Raw genomic sequence first — 15,588 nt, 5'->3', positions numbered from 1 at the left:
AGTGCATTATAGAAAATAATGTACACTGATGAGGCATAACATTATGACCACCTTCCTAATATTGTGTTGGTCCCCCTTTTGCAGCCCCATACACAACAATCTGTGCTGCTCTGTGTATTCTGACACCTTTCAATCAGAACCAGCATGAACCTCTTCAGCTGGTTGAGCTACAGTAGCTCGTCTGTTGGATCGGACCACACGCGCATCAATGAGCCTTGGCCGCCCATGACCCTGTCGCCGGTTTACCACTGTTCCTGATAGATAGGACACACCCCACAAGAGCTGCAGTTTTGGAGATGCTCTGACCCGGTTGTCTAGCCATTACAATTTATCCCTCGTCAAACTCGCTCAGATCCTCACGCTCGCCCATTTTTCCTGCTTCTAACATCAACTTTGAGAATAAAATGTTCACCTGCTGCCTAACATATCCCCCCCCACTAACAGGTGCCGTGATGAGATAATCAGTGTTATTCACTTCACCTGTCAGTGGTTATAATGTTATGCCTGGTCGGTCGGTGTAAATGCCATTCATTCTGAAATGAAACTCACACGTTTTATACCAGCAACAAACGTCAATGTTTTTATTTCAATGTAAACAAAGTGATTTTTGTTTAGTGCAATTAATACAATTAATCACTCGTTTGTTCAAAATTAAACAAGCTGCTGATTCACTCCAGTGAATTAATTTCTATTATATTTCTATTGTACAGAAACAGCACAACTATATTTACAAAATGCATTTTAATGCACGTTTCCCCCAGTTAGACATATCCAATTCCCTGCTCGTATTTCACCTCTACTGCACTCCTGAGCGATGAGAGCCGTGACTAACACACGTACGGAGAATCACACACTGATCTCCGTTATCCCCCGTCTCAGTGTAGCACCTCGATCAGCCAGCAGAGGGCGTAATTACAGCAGTTATGATTAACCCCTATGGCACTTCCACCCTCGAATGAGCTGCTCTTTATCTGTAAAGGCGCCCAACCGGCTGAAAGCAGAGCCGAGATTCGAACTCACAAGCTTGTGCGTTTTACCTCTGAGCCACCCAAGCGCCCCAGTATTTTTATAATTCTAATATATTAAAATTTTACAGTATTTTGATGCTTGTGTGCATTTTAGTGCTTAATTATTTACACGAGATTTAATCTAGAAGTAAAACGAGACACAAATCATTTCTAAAAAACAAACATGACACGTCGTTGCTCATGCTGGAACAGGACAGGACCTTCCCTAAACTGTTGCTTCACAGTCAGAAGCAGATGATTTTCTTTATATGTTAGCGATCGATTAGAAACTAAGTGCTGAACATTATTATTCTCTCGGCGCTACAGCTCCCCCCGGAGGCGGGCGTGCAGATCCTCCTGGTCCACCTTCTCCGTCTGGCCGTGCCAGCGGTGCCGGGCGAGCAGGGCGACGTTCCTGGCCGAGACGGCGTTCATTTCGATGGACGAGGCCGCCCACTCGATGGAGTTGATGTAGAAGAGGTTTTGGTGGAGCACGAACGGCGGGGCGCGTCTCTCCGGCGCCCTGTAGGACGGGTACGCCAGCCAGCGCCTCTCCAGCACGCGCTCCCGCGACACGAACAGCGTCCTCAGCTGCTCCTCGCTCAGCGGCTCGTTAGAAAACATCCGCCACACTTTGCTCCGGCCGGCCGGGGAGCGCGAGTGACCCGGGGGGATGTGGACCGGGTTCACCGCGCTCACGCTGGCCACGCCCAGTTCCTCCTTATCCGTGGTGAATATATCGGTGACGTAGAACTCGCCGGGAGCCCGGGCGGGGTCGAAGTACGAGACGTTGAGGACGCCCTGGACGAGCGTGCTCACGGTGGTGTGGTAGCGCCCGGGGAAGTGCGAGGGCACCGGAGGAGAGAAGCCCGAGAAGCTGATGTCGGACAGACCCTGGTGAAGGGGCGTGGCCACGATCACGATGTCGTACAGAGAATGGGCGGAGCCGGATTCGCCCACGTAGTTCACTTCATAGAGACTCGAGACGGAACCTGTGAGGAGGGAAGAGAGAGACTGAATGAAACTGCTGAATGTATGTGTGTGTTTTTTTGATGCCAACATGCCCGGCGTATCCAAACCCTCGAACCTGAATCTAAACGAGCAGCGACTTTAATAAAAAAAAAATAAACTGAAAGATGTCGTACCGGTTTTGGATGGTCTGGTTTTGAGGCTGATGGAGGTCACGCGTGCTGAGATGAGTTCAGCTTTGCTGTTGTACAGAAGACCAGAACAGACCTTCTTATTTCCTCCGTCCACGGCCCACAGACCCGAATCTGTACCCGATAACGCCACCGCGCCTGCAAGACAGCCACAGAACGGCGAGCCGCGTCAACATGTTTCCACGGTTATTTATTATTTATCATTGAGGGTCATAATACGACCCAGAGCCTGAAAAAGACATAACACTATTTATGTGATCTATTTTTTAGCTAGACGAGGGCGTCTCACAAGACTTTAAAGTATGTCTGTGGGAATTTGTGCCCACTGAGTCAACCGTTTGTATGGCTGGGCGCTGATGTTGGTGTTCCGGTTCATTCCAGAGCTGTTGAGTGGGGCTGAGATCAGGGCTCTGTGCAGAACACTAAAGTTTCTTTATTTTTCTTTATTTATTAATTTATTTATTTTTTATCTCAAAACAATACAACAAATATTATGCATATTAAAGTGTACAAAAATTAAACGAATTACAAAACAGTACCCCAAAAAGTACAAAAAATAAATAAATAAATAATAATTAACAAAAAGAAGATTTAAAAAATAAAACAGAAAATTATAATAAATAACTAAAAAAAATAAAAAATTAAATAAACAAAAAAAAAAAAAAATAAATAAAATAAAATAAAACATTAATAAATAACTAAAAAGATCAAATAAATAAAAAAAGAAAAAAGAAAAAAAGAAATACATAAAATAACAAATAGTACTAAATAACTAAAAAATTTTAAATACCTAATTAAAAAAATAATAAATAACTAAAAAAGAAAAAAAAGAAATAAAAATATGATAAATAATAATAAATAACAAAAAGATTAAAAAAATAAAATAAATAAGATTAAAAAATAAAATAAATATAATAATAAATAATTAAAAAATAGATAATAAATAAATACAATTCAAAACAATTATAAATAACTAAAAAAGAAAGATAAAAAATGGACAAAATGTAGCCCATTGCAAACTTTACAGTCAAAATCCAAATAATTACAGAGCAATTCTTTATGTCTTTATAGACCTGCTAGAACAGGAAAGGGCCTTCCCTAAACTTCTGCTGCAAAGTTGGAAGCATATTGTATAAGCATCCTGTTATATAACTGATTTATTACACCAGTAAGCAATCGCAGTGTCTGAAACACATGAATTCCACAATTAGAAGGGGTGTCCCAATACTTCTGTCCGTGTACGTACGAATGATTGACAGACCAGAAAGCAGGACGTACCCACGAGAGCATGCAGACGGACGCTCTGGAGGTAACTGAAGCGGGAGATGGGCGTGACGACGTCGTTAATGAAGGCCTGAGAGAAGCCGTGAGACCGCATGGCCTCCTCCAGCGTCTGGTTGAGCAGGGAGAGGAAAGCGTCTCCGCCCAGGGCGTGCAGCATCTTCTCGGCGCTGGTGAAGGAGTAACCGAACTGCTGGTACTGATAAATCCTGTCGGGACGAGACAGACGCACTCAACACTCGATAAAAAGATCATAAAATATAAAGTCCTGTCTTCTTTCTGTCCACATTTAGATCCTCCATGTCCAAAAATATGTAAACATCCTCCTAATTTCCCGATATGTGTGTTTAAGTCACTACAATTGCTATCAAATAGGGCAGTTGTAGCCTAGTGGTTAAGGTACTGGACTAGTAATCGAAAGGTCGCTGGTTCAAGCCCCACCACTGCCAGGTTGTCACTGTTGGACCCTTGAGCAAGGCCCTTAACCCTCAATTGCTTAGACAACATACTGTCACAGTACTGTAAGTCGCTCTGGATAAAAGCGTCTCCTAAATGCCGAAAATGTAAATTATATACTGTAACTATATGGACAAAAGTATTGGGACGGCCCTTCTAATAACTGAATTCCTCCAGTGTCCTGCACAGAGCCCTGACCTCAGCTCCACTCAACTGATCTGGAATGAACTGGAACCTCAACATCAGTGCCCAGCCCCACAAATACAGCATGGGCACAAATTCCGACAGACACAGTACAAAGTCATGTGCGAAGCCTTCTCAGAAGAGCGGCTGTTGTTCTAGCTAAACGATCACACAGACGGTCACTCTGTTTTAATACCGTTTGTTTTTGAAATGGGACGTCCGACAAGCTCACGATCGGGTGTCTGAATACTTTTGGCCGTATTGTTTAGCTTATATGCTTTGAGATTGAGTTGCAACAGTTTAGGGAAGGCCCTTTACTGTTTAAGCACGACTGTGTCCCTGTGCACAAAAAAGGATGTTCATAAAGACATGCTTTGGAGTTTGGAGTGGTGTGGAGGAACTTGTGCTGTTTTGACAGCATTTTAGGTTCTCCCTGTGTCTGTGGGGTTTCCTCCGGGAGCTCCGGTTTCCTACCACAGTAATTTGAGACACTAAAATTGCCCTTAGATGTGCATGTGTGTGTGTATGTGTTAAGGTGTGAGTGTGGGGGATATTCGGTCGGCTGGGCGCCATACAGTGAGCATAATTGTCAGTGCCTGCAGGGAGGGATGACCGGACTATGTGGGTGGGGTCTTCAAACACTGTGTAAGGACCCTGATTAGCAGATAGAGGTGCCTGTGCAGAACGCATGGGTGAAAAAGGGTTCCGTTAAGGGCTGTGTGGGTCGGAGAAGGCGTGAGGAGCAATATACCCACCTCGACTGCAATCAGGGATCCACCATATGTGTGTGTCTGCCCTGTGGTGGACTGGCGCCATGTCTGGTCAGTTTATACCAGAGTTTTTCAGTGTGCCTTGAGGTTTTATCATGTAGTGACCCAGCTTTAGGTCCTACAGACTGTTAAATAATAGTGACATGGCAGTATTAATAAAATCTTTACATCTTTCCTGCTTTGCTGCATCATTTAGCTTATAAAGACGTAATTTTGGGGAGGGGGGGGGGGGGGGGGGGGGGGTGCATTAATTCTGACAAACCTTGACATTCACCTCATGAACTTGTCCAGAATCCCCTCCACCCACATGTGCATGCGGATGGAGTTCAAGCCGTAGCGCCACAGCATGCGCAGGAAGTTCACGATGAACCAGTCGCTCTCCTCGAACACCAACTCCTTCCCATCGAAGAAGGCCAGTTTAGTGGGCACCTCAGCACGCGCCGACAGACCTGAGAGCAACGAGAGAGAATCACCACGATCACTGAGCTGTACGACACACAGGAGATGATTTCGGTTGCGTTTTGGATACGTTAATGTGTTAAAACGTTATACCAGCACAACACACACTAACACACCAGCACCATGTCAGTGTCACTGCAGTGCTGAGAATCATCCAGCACCTAAATAATACCTGCTCTGTGGTGGTCCTGTGGGGGTCCTGACCATTGAAGAACAGGGTGAAAGCAGGTGAAAAAGGTATGTAGAGAAACAGATGGACTACAGTCAGTAATTGTAGAACTACAAAGTGCTTCTATATGGTAAGTGGAGCTGATAACATGGACAGTGAGTGTAGAAACAAGGAGGTGGTTTTAATGTTATGGCTGATCGGTGTATATGGTTCAGCGAGGGGTCGTATATTAAGGTACTGGACTAGTAAGCAGAAGGTTGCTGGTTCAAACCCTACCACTGCCAGGTTGCCACTGTTGGGCCCTTGAGCGAGGCCCTTAACCCTAAACTGCTTAAACTGTATACTGTAAGTCACTTTGCATAAAAGCGTCCGCTAAATGCCGAAAATGTAAATGTATCCCACTAGACAGGGTTCCTTGGTTTCCCGCCAGGCTCATCACCTTCCTGTAAAGGTCACGTCCTGTTATAGAAGAGATCAGAATGTGTGTGTGTGTGTGTGTGTGTGTGTGTGTGTGGATACACACCCACCTAGTCTGTCCACAAAGTGCTTCATGTGCAGGTTGAGCGGGTGTAAGATGGAGCCTCCCATCTCGTACTCGTGTCCTCCGACGTCCTCTGTAGCCAGACGTCCTCCCACCGATCCCGACTCGAACACGTCGATCTTCACGGACGCCCCAAACTCCTGCCTGAGGAAAAACGCCGCCGCCGTTCCTCCGATCCCAGCTCCGATGACGGCTGAGGATCAGAGAAGAGCAGAACCACGTTCAGTAAACACGGTCACACTTCATCTTTTACCCTGAATTACATACATTCCTCTATTATGTTCATAGCACCTTTTATACATGTTTATAGTACACTCAGTAATATATTCACCTGTACATCTTGTTCATACCACTGCCCATGTCCTGTAAATAATGTATATCGTAGATACCGTTTATCCTGCACTTGCTGCTTATTGCACTTCAGGTTAGATGCTAAACTGCATTTCGTTGCCTTGTACTTGTACATGTGTAATGACAATAAAGTTGAATCTAATCTAATCTAATCTAATCTAATCTCTCCCACAATAACAGCACTGATGATAAATCGCTCCGGTCCTCACACACGTTGCTTTACCTATTTTCTTCGGCGGCTCTCGCAGCTCAGGAGCGGAGGCGAGACCCCGGCGCCCGACCTGAACCAGGCAGAGAAACAGAAGAGCAGACAGAGTTCTCGCTGACATGATGAGGACTTACTTCTAAATCCGTGCAGACATCTGGAAGAAAACACAAACATTAAACTGTGTGAATACGGTCTTGGAGTAGGAATGATGTTCGACCTTTCACAGGTTCTTATTTTACTGTGAAGAGAAACACTTGTGTGCCAGCACTTATTAGATTTGCACAGTTTTAATTTACATTTGAGGTGCCGCTTTAAAGCATTAGTTTGACGGCGCCCAGGTGGCAAAGCGGGATTTTCCACTAGCACACGGCGTTGCCACCGATCGGCTGGGCGCCATCTAGCGGGCATAACTGACAGTGTCTGCAGGGAGGGATGGCCAGACTACATGGGTGGGGTGACCGGACTATGTGGGTGGGGTCTTGTAATGACCTCTCGCTGTGTAATGACCCTGATTGGCGGATAGAGGCGCCTGTGCAGAGTGCATGGGTGAAAAAGGGTTCTGTTAAGGGCTGCACGGGGGTCGGAGGAGGCATGAGCAGCAATATACCCACCTCGACTGCAAAAGTCAGGGATCCCCCAGCAGCGGAAGACAAATTGACTACACTAAAATTGGGAGAAAATGGGAGAAAAATGCATTAAAAAAAAAATTAAAAAAAATGAGTGAGTGAGGTTTCATCCTGTTGTAACCCAACTTTAAGTTTTAAGATCTGAGGTTAAATAATTGTGACATGGCATTATGAACATGGCAGCTTATAAAGACGTCATGGGGGTGGGTTGGTGGGGTGTTATAATATTTATGACTGCAACTGCACCCTCTATACAAACCTTGACATTCAACTAATGAGCTTGTTCAGAATCCCCTCCACCCACATATGCATGCGAATGGAATACAAGAGAAACACTTGTATTCCTGCGCTTATTAGATTATTAGGTTTGCCCAGTTTTAATTTACATTTAAGGTGCCACTTTAAAGCATTAGTTTAACGTTAAAAACACTACATGAGGACTGAACAAGTTACAGCTCAGTATCTGATCAGCCGGGCCTGTGATTGCAAAATATTCCAGACCGAAGGTCAGTTCAGGAGAGCGAGACCTTGCAGATTTATGCAGATTTAAGATATACAAGTATAGAGTTAGATAATCTGCACAGACTGTATTCCATCACGGTACAGTAAACTGATCTGGATTAAAACATCTACTAATGATGTTCATGTAAATGTAGAAGCATCAGGTACTGTTAGCTAGTGTTAAAATCAACTAGCTATTTATTAGAAGCCTTATAGAACAGGCGTCCACATTCATTTACATTTTCAGCATTTAGCAGACGCCTTTATCCAAAGCGACTTACAGTACTGTGACAGTATACAGTCTGAGCAATTGAGGGTTAAGGGCCTTGCTCAAGGGCCCAACAGCAGCAACCTGGCAGTAGTGGGGCTTGAACCGGTGACCTTCTGCTTACTAGTCCAGTACCTTAACCACTAGGCTACAACTGCCCACAACTGCCCACATTCGACCTTATATATCCATATACACAAACTGAGCCTTAATAATAACTGACCTGCACCAGAGACCTGACCTTACAGCTATCCAACACCATTACATGAACTGGAATACAGACTGTGAGCCAGGCCTTATGGTCCAACACTGATGCTGATTTGTGTCTAACAGAAGTGAATACCCACAGTCATGTTCCAAAATCTTGTGCACGACTGGAAAAGCAAGATGCCTAAAAGCAACATTAATACAACCACTGAAGCTTTAATTAATGATGTTAAACAAAATAAAATCAGTAATAAATTCAGTATGTTTAATCTCAACCTGACCAAAGATTTACTGACTTGTTGCACTGGAATATAACTCATTCCAAACTTACCGAATTATTTGACTCCAACTGCAGCAGAAAGTCTTTATTTATTAGTTTATTTTTGCATTTACACAATTCAACTCTCCACAAAAGTTGACATGCGTTCACAAACTTCTCTACTTCTCTATGCGCAGTCGGTTCTGTTTCATCCCACCTGTATTCCGATAAATCCCGCCTCCCTTGCACTAGGATTGGCTGACACTATTTTTCTCGGCATTCTGATTGGCTAGTGTTATAGCATGATAAGTACCCAACGAATCCTGCCACCGCCAACTTGAACAGTCTCAAATTACATAGTTATTATCGAGTAGTGCACTTGTTTATAGTCATCACGCCTTATAAAGCATATTGCGAAAATAGTGCGCAGGTATTACAAACTATAATGAGCTAGAGTGTGCAAATGTATCTCATATAAAACGAGACTACGGTGCTCGAAAGGTTACGGTTCACAGCTTGGTTTATAAAAATGTAACTGTTCAACCAAAATGTATACGAATAATTATTATCAGAACAAATTGTATTTCTTTAAATTTATGTTTATTTGGGAACATTTCGCTCCCTTAACGCGGCTTGTTGTTCATTTCCCACCTGTATTTCTTCAAATCCCGCCTTCCTTGCACAGCGATTGGCTGACAGTATTTCACTTAAGCATTCTGATTGGCTAGTATACTACACACCAAGTACCCAACCAATCCTGGTACTGGATTTTGGTTTGTCCAAAACGGATAGGGAAAACACATTGCTCGAAAACAGGAACCGTTCCAAATGACATAAAATATATATATATAGTGCGCTAGATAGGTAGTTCTGTTTAAGGAAACCACATAATGATAATACGTAGTGCTAAAATATTGAGCAGGTATGAAACATTAGCACGAATTACAAGTAGGTTGGTTAGCAAATTATGCGTCCGAGATGATGAAGCAAACACAAAGTGCACTTAATAGGGGATAGGCTATAGGGAGGATAAAGATGTTTGGAACACGATAAGGAAGTCATGGTTCAGATGTAGGCGGAAGAGGCATGGCATAATTCTCCCATGCCTGTTCTAGCAGGAGGTGACCTTACAAATTACAGTTGATTGAATCATTTAGTTTTAACAAAGTGTTGCTTTATTATGCTACTTTAGTGAAAGATCTTGCATTATTGAGTGATTTAGTTACCGAATCATGGCAGAAGCTCAGCAGGCTCGGGTGCAGCAGGCAGTAGAGGAGATGGTACAGAGTCTGGAGAGGGATCACATCCGAAAAATGCAGGTAACATCACCACCAGGTGTGATCAGTAAATAAAATGGACACAAGACGTGTTGTCATCAGTGTAGTCTGGTACAAACTGCATGGTAAAAACCTCAGATTAGCTACTAGACTGTTGCTTGACCCAAGGGTGTAAGCACTGTTGGACCCTTAAGCAAAGCCATTAAGTCTTAATTGCAAGTCGCTTTGTATAAATGTGGTTCGATCCCCAGGTGGGGCGGTCCAGGTCCTTTTCTGTGTGAAGTTTGCATATTCTCCCCGTGTCTGTGTGGGTTTCCTTCTCAAACAGAACCTGTCTGGCAGTGTGAAGTAGGTCCAAAAACAAGCAGTCACTGAAAATGCCAAATACATAAATATTCCGCTAACACACCAGTGCTGGACTTTGGATTCTGGACTCTCTGAGTTCGAATCTCAGCTCAGCTACCGGTCACTATTGGCCACTAGTCTGCTGGGTGGGAAAAGACAGGACTAAAAAAAGGAACAGGGTCTTTGTGGCTGTGTAAGGACCCTGGTTCGTGGTCCCCAATAATACAATACAAACTGCTTCTTTTTTTCTACAAGCATGTGGCTAAACCATTCTTTCATTCATCCACAGTGCTCATGCATACTCAGGACACTGACTTTTGTGATGAGGTTGTTATATGATCCTGGTCTTCCAGATCTGGCCGTGACTTCCACAGTTCTACCATTTATGTACCCAAAACATCTGGATGTCTGAGCTGTGTGAATGTTTTTCAGGGTCGGATGTTCCGGTGCAGCGCCGAATGCTGCGAGCGCTCGACGGATTCCATGAACCAGGTGCATCAGTGTATAGAACGCTGACAAGCTCACGATCGGGTGTCTGAATACTTTTGGCCGTATTGTTTAGCTTATATGCTTTGAGATTGAGTTGCAACAGTTTAGGGAAGGCCCTTTACTGTTTAAGCACGACTGTGTCCCTGTGCACAAAAAAGGATGTTCATAAAGACATGCTTTGGAGTTTGGAGTGGTGTGGAGGAACTTGTGCTGTTTTGACAGCATTTTAGGTTCTCCCTGTGTCTGTGGGGTTTCCTCCGGGAGCTCCGGTTTCCTACCACAGTAATTTGAGACACTAAAATTGCCCTTAGATGTGCATGTGTGTGTGTATGTGTTAAGGTGTGAGTGTGGGGGATATTCGGTCGGCTGGGCGCCATACAGTGAGCATAATTGTCAGTGCCTGCAGGGAGGGATGACCGGACTATGTGGGTGGGGTCTTCAAACACTGTGTAAGGACCCTGATTAGCAGATAGAGGTGCCTGTGCAGAACGCATGGGTGAAAAAGGGTTCCGTTAAGGGCTGTGTGGGTCGGAGAAGGCGTGAGGAGCAATATACCCACCTCGACTGCAATCAGGGATCCACCATATGTGTGTGTCTGCCCTGTGGTGGACTGGCGCCATGTCTGGTCAGTTTATACCAGAGTTTTTCAGTGTGCCTTGAGGTTTTATCATGTAGTGACCCAGCTTTAGGTCCTACAGACTGTTAAATAATAGTGACATGGCAGTATTAATAAAATCTTTACATCTTTCCTGCTTTGCTGCATCATTTAGCTTATAAAGACGTAATTTTGGGGAGGGGGGGGGGGGGGGGGGGGGGTGCATTAATTCTGACAAACCTTGACATTCACCTCATGAACTTGTCCAGAATCCCCTCCACCCACATGTGCATGCGGATGGAGTTCAAGCCGTAGCGCCACAGCATGCGCAGGAAGTTCACGATGAACCAGTCGCTCTCCTCGAACACCAACTCCTTCCCATCGAAGAAGGCCAGTTTAGTGGGCACCTCAGCACGCGCCGACAGACCTGAGAGCAACGAGAGAGAATCACCACGATCACTGAGCTGTACGACACACAGGAGATGATTTCGGTTGCGTTTTGGATACGTTAATGTGTTAAAACGTTATACCAGCACAACACACACTAACACACCAGCACCATGTCAGTGTCACTGCAGTGCTGAGAATCATCCAGCACCTAAATAATACCTGCTCTGTGGTGGTCCTGTGGGGGTCCTGACCATTGAAGAACAGGGTGAAAGCAGGTGAAAAAGGTATGTAGAGAAACAGATGGACTACAGTCAGTAATTGTAGAACTACAAAGTGCTTCTATATGGTAAGTGGAGCTGATAACATGGACAGTGAGTGTAGAAACAAGGAGGTGGTTTTAATGTTATGGCTGATCGGTGTATATGGTTCAGCGAGGGGTCGTATATTAAGGTACTGGACTAGTAAGCAGAAGGTTGCTGGTTCAAACCCTACCACTGCCAGGTTGCCACTGTTGGGCCCTTGAGCGAGGCCCTTAACCCTAAACTGCTTAAACTGTATACTGTAAGTCACTTTGCATAAAAGCGTCCGCTAAATGCCGAAAATGTAAATGTATCCCACTAGACAGGGTTCCTTGGTTTCCCGCCAGGCTCATCACCTTCCTGTAAAGGTCACGTCCTGTTATAGAAGAGATCAGAATGTGTGTGTGTGTGTGTGTGTGTGTGTGTGTGTGTGGATACACACCCACCTAGTCTGTCCACAAAGTGCTTCATGTGCAGGTTGAGCGGGTGTAAGATGGAGCCTCCCATCTCGTACTCGTGTCCTCCGACGTCCTCTGTAGCCAGACGTCCTCCCACCGATCCCGACTCGAACACGTCGATCTTCACGGACGCCCCAAACTCCTGCCTGAGGAAAAACGCCGCCGCCGTTCCTCCGATCCCAGCTCCGATGACGGCTGAGGATCAGAGAAGAGCAGAACCACGTTCAGTAAACACGGTCACACTTCATCTTTTACCCTGAATTACATACATTCCTCTATTATGTTCATAGCACCTTTTATACATGTTTATAGTACACTCAGTAATATATTCACCTGTACATCTTGTTCATACCACTGCCCATGTCCTGTAAATAATGTATATCGTAGATACCGTTTATCCTGCACTTGCTGCTTATTGCACTTCAGGTTAGATGCTAAACTGCATTTCGTTGCCTTGTACTTGTACATGTGTAATGACAATAAAGTTGAATCTAATCTAATCTAATCTAATCTAATCTCTCCCACAATAACAGCACTGATGATAAATCGCTCCGGTCCTCACACACGTTGCTTTACCTATTTTCTTCGGCGGCTCTCGCAGCTCAGGAGCGGAGGCGAGACCCCGGCGCCCGACCTGAACCAGGCAGAGAAACAGAAGAGCAGACAGAGTTCTCGCTGACATGATGAGGACTTACTTCTAAATCCGTGCAGACATCTGGAAGAAAACACAAACATTAAACTGTGTGAATACGGTCTTGGAGTAGGAATGATGTTCGACCTTTCACAGGTTCTTATTTTACTGTGAAGAGAAACACTTGTGTGCCAGCACTTATTAGATTTGCACAGTTTTAATTTACATTTGAGGTGCCGCTTTAAAGCATTAGTTTGACGGCGCCCAGGTGGCAAAGCGGGATTTTCCACTAGCACACGGCGTTGCCACCGATCGGCTGGGCGCCATCTAGCGGGCATAACTGACAGTGTCTGCAGGGAGGGATGGCCAGACTACATGGGTGGGGTGACCGGACTATGTGGGTGGGGTCTTGTAATGACCTCTCGCTGTGTAATGACCCTGATTGGCGGATAGAGGCGCCTGTGCAGAGTGCATGGGTGAAAAAGGGTTCTGTTAAGGGCTGCACGGGGGTCGGAGGAGGCATGAGCAGCAATATACCCACCTCGACTGCAAAAGTCAGGGATCCCCCAGCAGCGGAAGACAAATTGACTACACTAAAATTGGGAGAAAATGGGAGAAAAATGCATTAAAAAAAAAATTAAAAAAAATGAGTGAGTGAGGTTTCATCCTGTTGTAACCCAACTTTAAGTTTTAAGATCTGAGGTTAAATAATTGTGACATGGCATTATGAACATGGCAGCTTATAAAGACGTCATGGGGGTGGGTTGGTGGGGTGTTATAATATTTATGACTGCAACTGCACCCTCTATACAAACCTTGACATTCAACTAATGAGCTTGTTCAGAATCCCCTCCACCCACATATGCATGCGAATGGAATACAAGAGAAACACTTGTATTCCTGCGCTTATTAGATTATTAGGTTTGCCCAGTTTTAATTTACATTTAAGGTGCCACTTTAAAGCATTAGTTTAACGTTAAAAACACTACATGAGGACTGAACAAGTTACAGCTCAGTATCTGATCAGCCGGGCCTGTGATTGCAAAATATTCCAGACCGAAGGTCAGTTCAGGAGAGCGAGACCTTGCAGATTTATGCAGATTTAAGATATACAAGTATAGAGTTAGATAATCTGCACAGACTGTATTCCATCACGGTACAGTAAACTGATCTGGATTAAAACATCTACTAATGATGTTCATGTAAATGTAGAAGCATCAGGTACTGTTAGCTAGTGTTAAAATCAACTAGCTATTTATTAGAAGCCTTATAGAACAGGCGTCCACATTCATTTACATTTTCAGCATTTAGCAGACGCCTTTATCCAAAGCGACTTACAGTACTGTGACAGTATACAGTCTGAGCAATTGAGGGTTAAGGGCCTTGCTCAAGGGCCCAACAGCAGCAACCTGGCAGTAGTGGGGCTTGAACCGGTGACCTTCTGCTTACTAGTCCAGTACCTTAACCACTAGGCTACAACTGCCCACAACTGCCCACATTCGACCTTATATATCCATATACACAAACTGAGCCTTAATAATAACTGACCTGCACCAGAGACCTGACCTTACAGCTATCCAACACCATTACATGAACTGGAATACAGACTGTGAGCCAGGCCTTATGGTCCAACACTGATGCTGATTTGTGTCTAACAGAAGTGAATACCCACAGTCATGTTCCAAAATCTTGTGCACGACTGGAAAAGCAAGATGCCTAAAAGCAACATTAATACAACCACTGAAGCTTTAATTAATGATGTTAAACAAAATAAAATCAGTAATAAATTCAGTATGTTTAATCTCAACCTGACCAAAGATTTACTGACTTGTTGCACTGGAATATAACTCATTCCAAACTTACCGAATTATTTGACTCCAACTGCAGCAGAAAGTCTTTATTTATTAGTTTATTTTTGCATTTACACAATTCAACTCTCCACAAAAGTTGACATGCGTTCACAAACTTCTCTACTTCTCTATGCGCAGTCGGTTCTGTTTCATCCCACCTGTATTCCGATAAATCCCGCCTCCCTTGCACTAGGATTGGCTGACACTATTTTTCTCGGCATTCTGATTGGCTAGTGTTATAGCATGATAAGTACCCAACGAATCCTGCCACCGCCAACTTGAACAGTCTCAAATTACATAGTTATTATCGAGTAGTGCACTTGTTTATAGTCATCACGCCTTATAAAGCATATTGCGAAAATAGTGCGCAGGTATTACAAACTATAATGAGCTAGAGTGTGCAAATGTATCTCATATAAAACGAGACTACGGTGCTCGAAAGGTTACGGTTCACAGCTTGGTTTATAAAAATGTAACTGTTCAACCAAAATGTATACGAATAATTATTATCAGAACAAATTGTATTTCTTTAAATTTATGTTTATTTGGGAACATTTCGCTCCCTTAACGCGGCTTGTTGTTCATTTCCCACCTGTATTTCTTCAAATCCCGCCTTCCTTGCACAGCGATTGGCTGACAGTATTTCACTTAAGCATTCTGATTGGCTAGTATACTACACACCAAGTACCCAACCAATCCTGGTACTGGATTTTGGTTTGTCCAAAACGGATAGGGAAAACACATTGCTCGAAAACAGGAACCGTTCCAAATGACATAAAATATATATATATAGTGCGCTAGATAGGTA

The 15,588-nt window shown here is 44.1% G+C and overlaps 3 protein-coding genes across 7 annotated transcripts; 1 reads left to right on the top strand and 2 right to left on the bottom strand.

Moving 5' to 3' along the window:
- Positions 1-552: 552 nt before the first annotated feature.
- LOC134332958 (prenylcysteine oxidase 1-like) lies at positions 553-9,718 on the bottom strand. 3 transcript variants are annotated; one of them, XM_063014806.1, is made up of 7 exons: positions 9,673-9,718; positions 6,601-6,739; positions 6,013-6,219; positions 5,132-5,306; positions 3,446-3,657; positions 2,153-2,305; positions 553-1,999 (listed from the first exon to the last, which is right to left on the bottom strand). In XM_063014806.1, the coding sequence occupies exons 2-7, from the start codon at positions 6,704-6,706 to the stop codon at positions 1,329-1,331; spliced, it is 1,524 nt and encodes a 507-aa protein (XP_062870876.1). In that variant the 5' UTR covers positions 6,707-6,739; positions 9,673-9,718; the 3' UTR covers positions 553-1,328. The 3 variants fall into 3 exon arrangements, with proteins under 3 accessions (XP_062870876.1, XP_062870875.1, XP_062870877.1); XM_063014805.1 differs by lacking the exon at positions 9,673-9,718 and adding an exon at positions 8,519-8,761; XM_063014807.1 differs by lacking the exon at positions 9,673-9,718 and adding an exon at positions 7,197-7,208.
- Positions 9,658-15,041, bottom strand: pcyox1 (prenylcysteine oxidase 1). 3 transcript variants are annotated; one of them, XM_063014809.1, is made up of 5 exons: positions 14,794-15,041; positions 12,876-13,014; positions 12,288-12,494; positions 11,405-11,579; positions 9,658-9,735 (listed from the first exon to the last, which is right to left on the bottom strand). In XM_063014809.1, the coding sequence occupies exons 2-5, from the start codon at positions 12,979-12,981 to the stop codon at positions 9,690-9,692; spliced, it is 534 nt and encodes a 177-aa protein (XP_062870879.1). In that variant the 5' UTR covers positions 12,982-13,014; positions 14,794-15,041; the 3' UTR covers positions 9,658-9,689. The 3 variants fall into 3 exon arrangements, with proteins under 3 accessions (XP_062870879.1, XP_062870878.1, XP_062870881.1); XM_063014808.1 differs by lacking the exon at positions 9,658-9,735 and adding an exon at positions 9,763-9,841; XM_063014811.1 differs by lacking the exon at positions 9,658-9,735 and adding an exon at positions 11,213-11,256.
- LOC134332961 (protein FAM136A-like) lies at positions 9,679-10,869 on the top strand. The gene is made up of 2 exons (XM_063014813.1): positions 9,679-9,765; positions 10,501-10,869. Exons 1-2 carry the CDS (start codon positions 9,679-9,681, stop codon positions 10,582-10,584), a joined length of 171 nt encoding a protein of 56 aa, XP_062870883.1. The 3' UTR covers positions 10,585-10,869.
- Positions 15,042-15,588: the final 547 nt, after the last annotated feature.

This window comes from Trichomycterus rosablanca, chromosome 18 (genome assembly GCF_030014385.1).
Source record: "Trichomycterus rosablanca isolate fTriRos1 chromosome 18, fTriRos1.hap1, whole genome shotgun sequence".
Taxonomy (NCBI): Eukaryota; Metazoa; Chordata; class Actinopteri; order Siluriformes; family Trichomycteridae; genus Trichomycterus; species Trichomycterus rosablanca.
The sequence above is the reverse complement of the archived record's forward strand: the minus strand, read 5'-3'. Positions and strand labels throughout refer to the sequence as shown.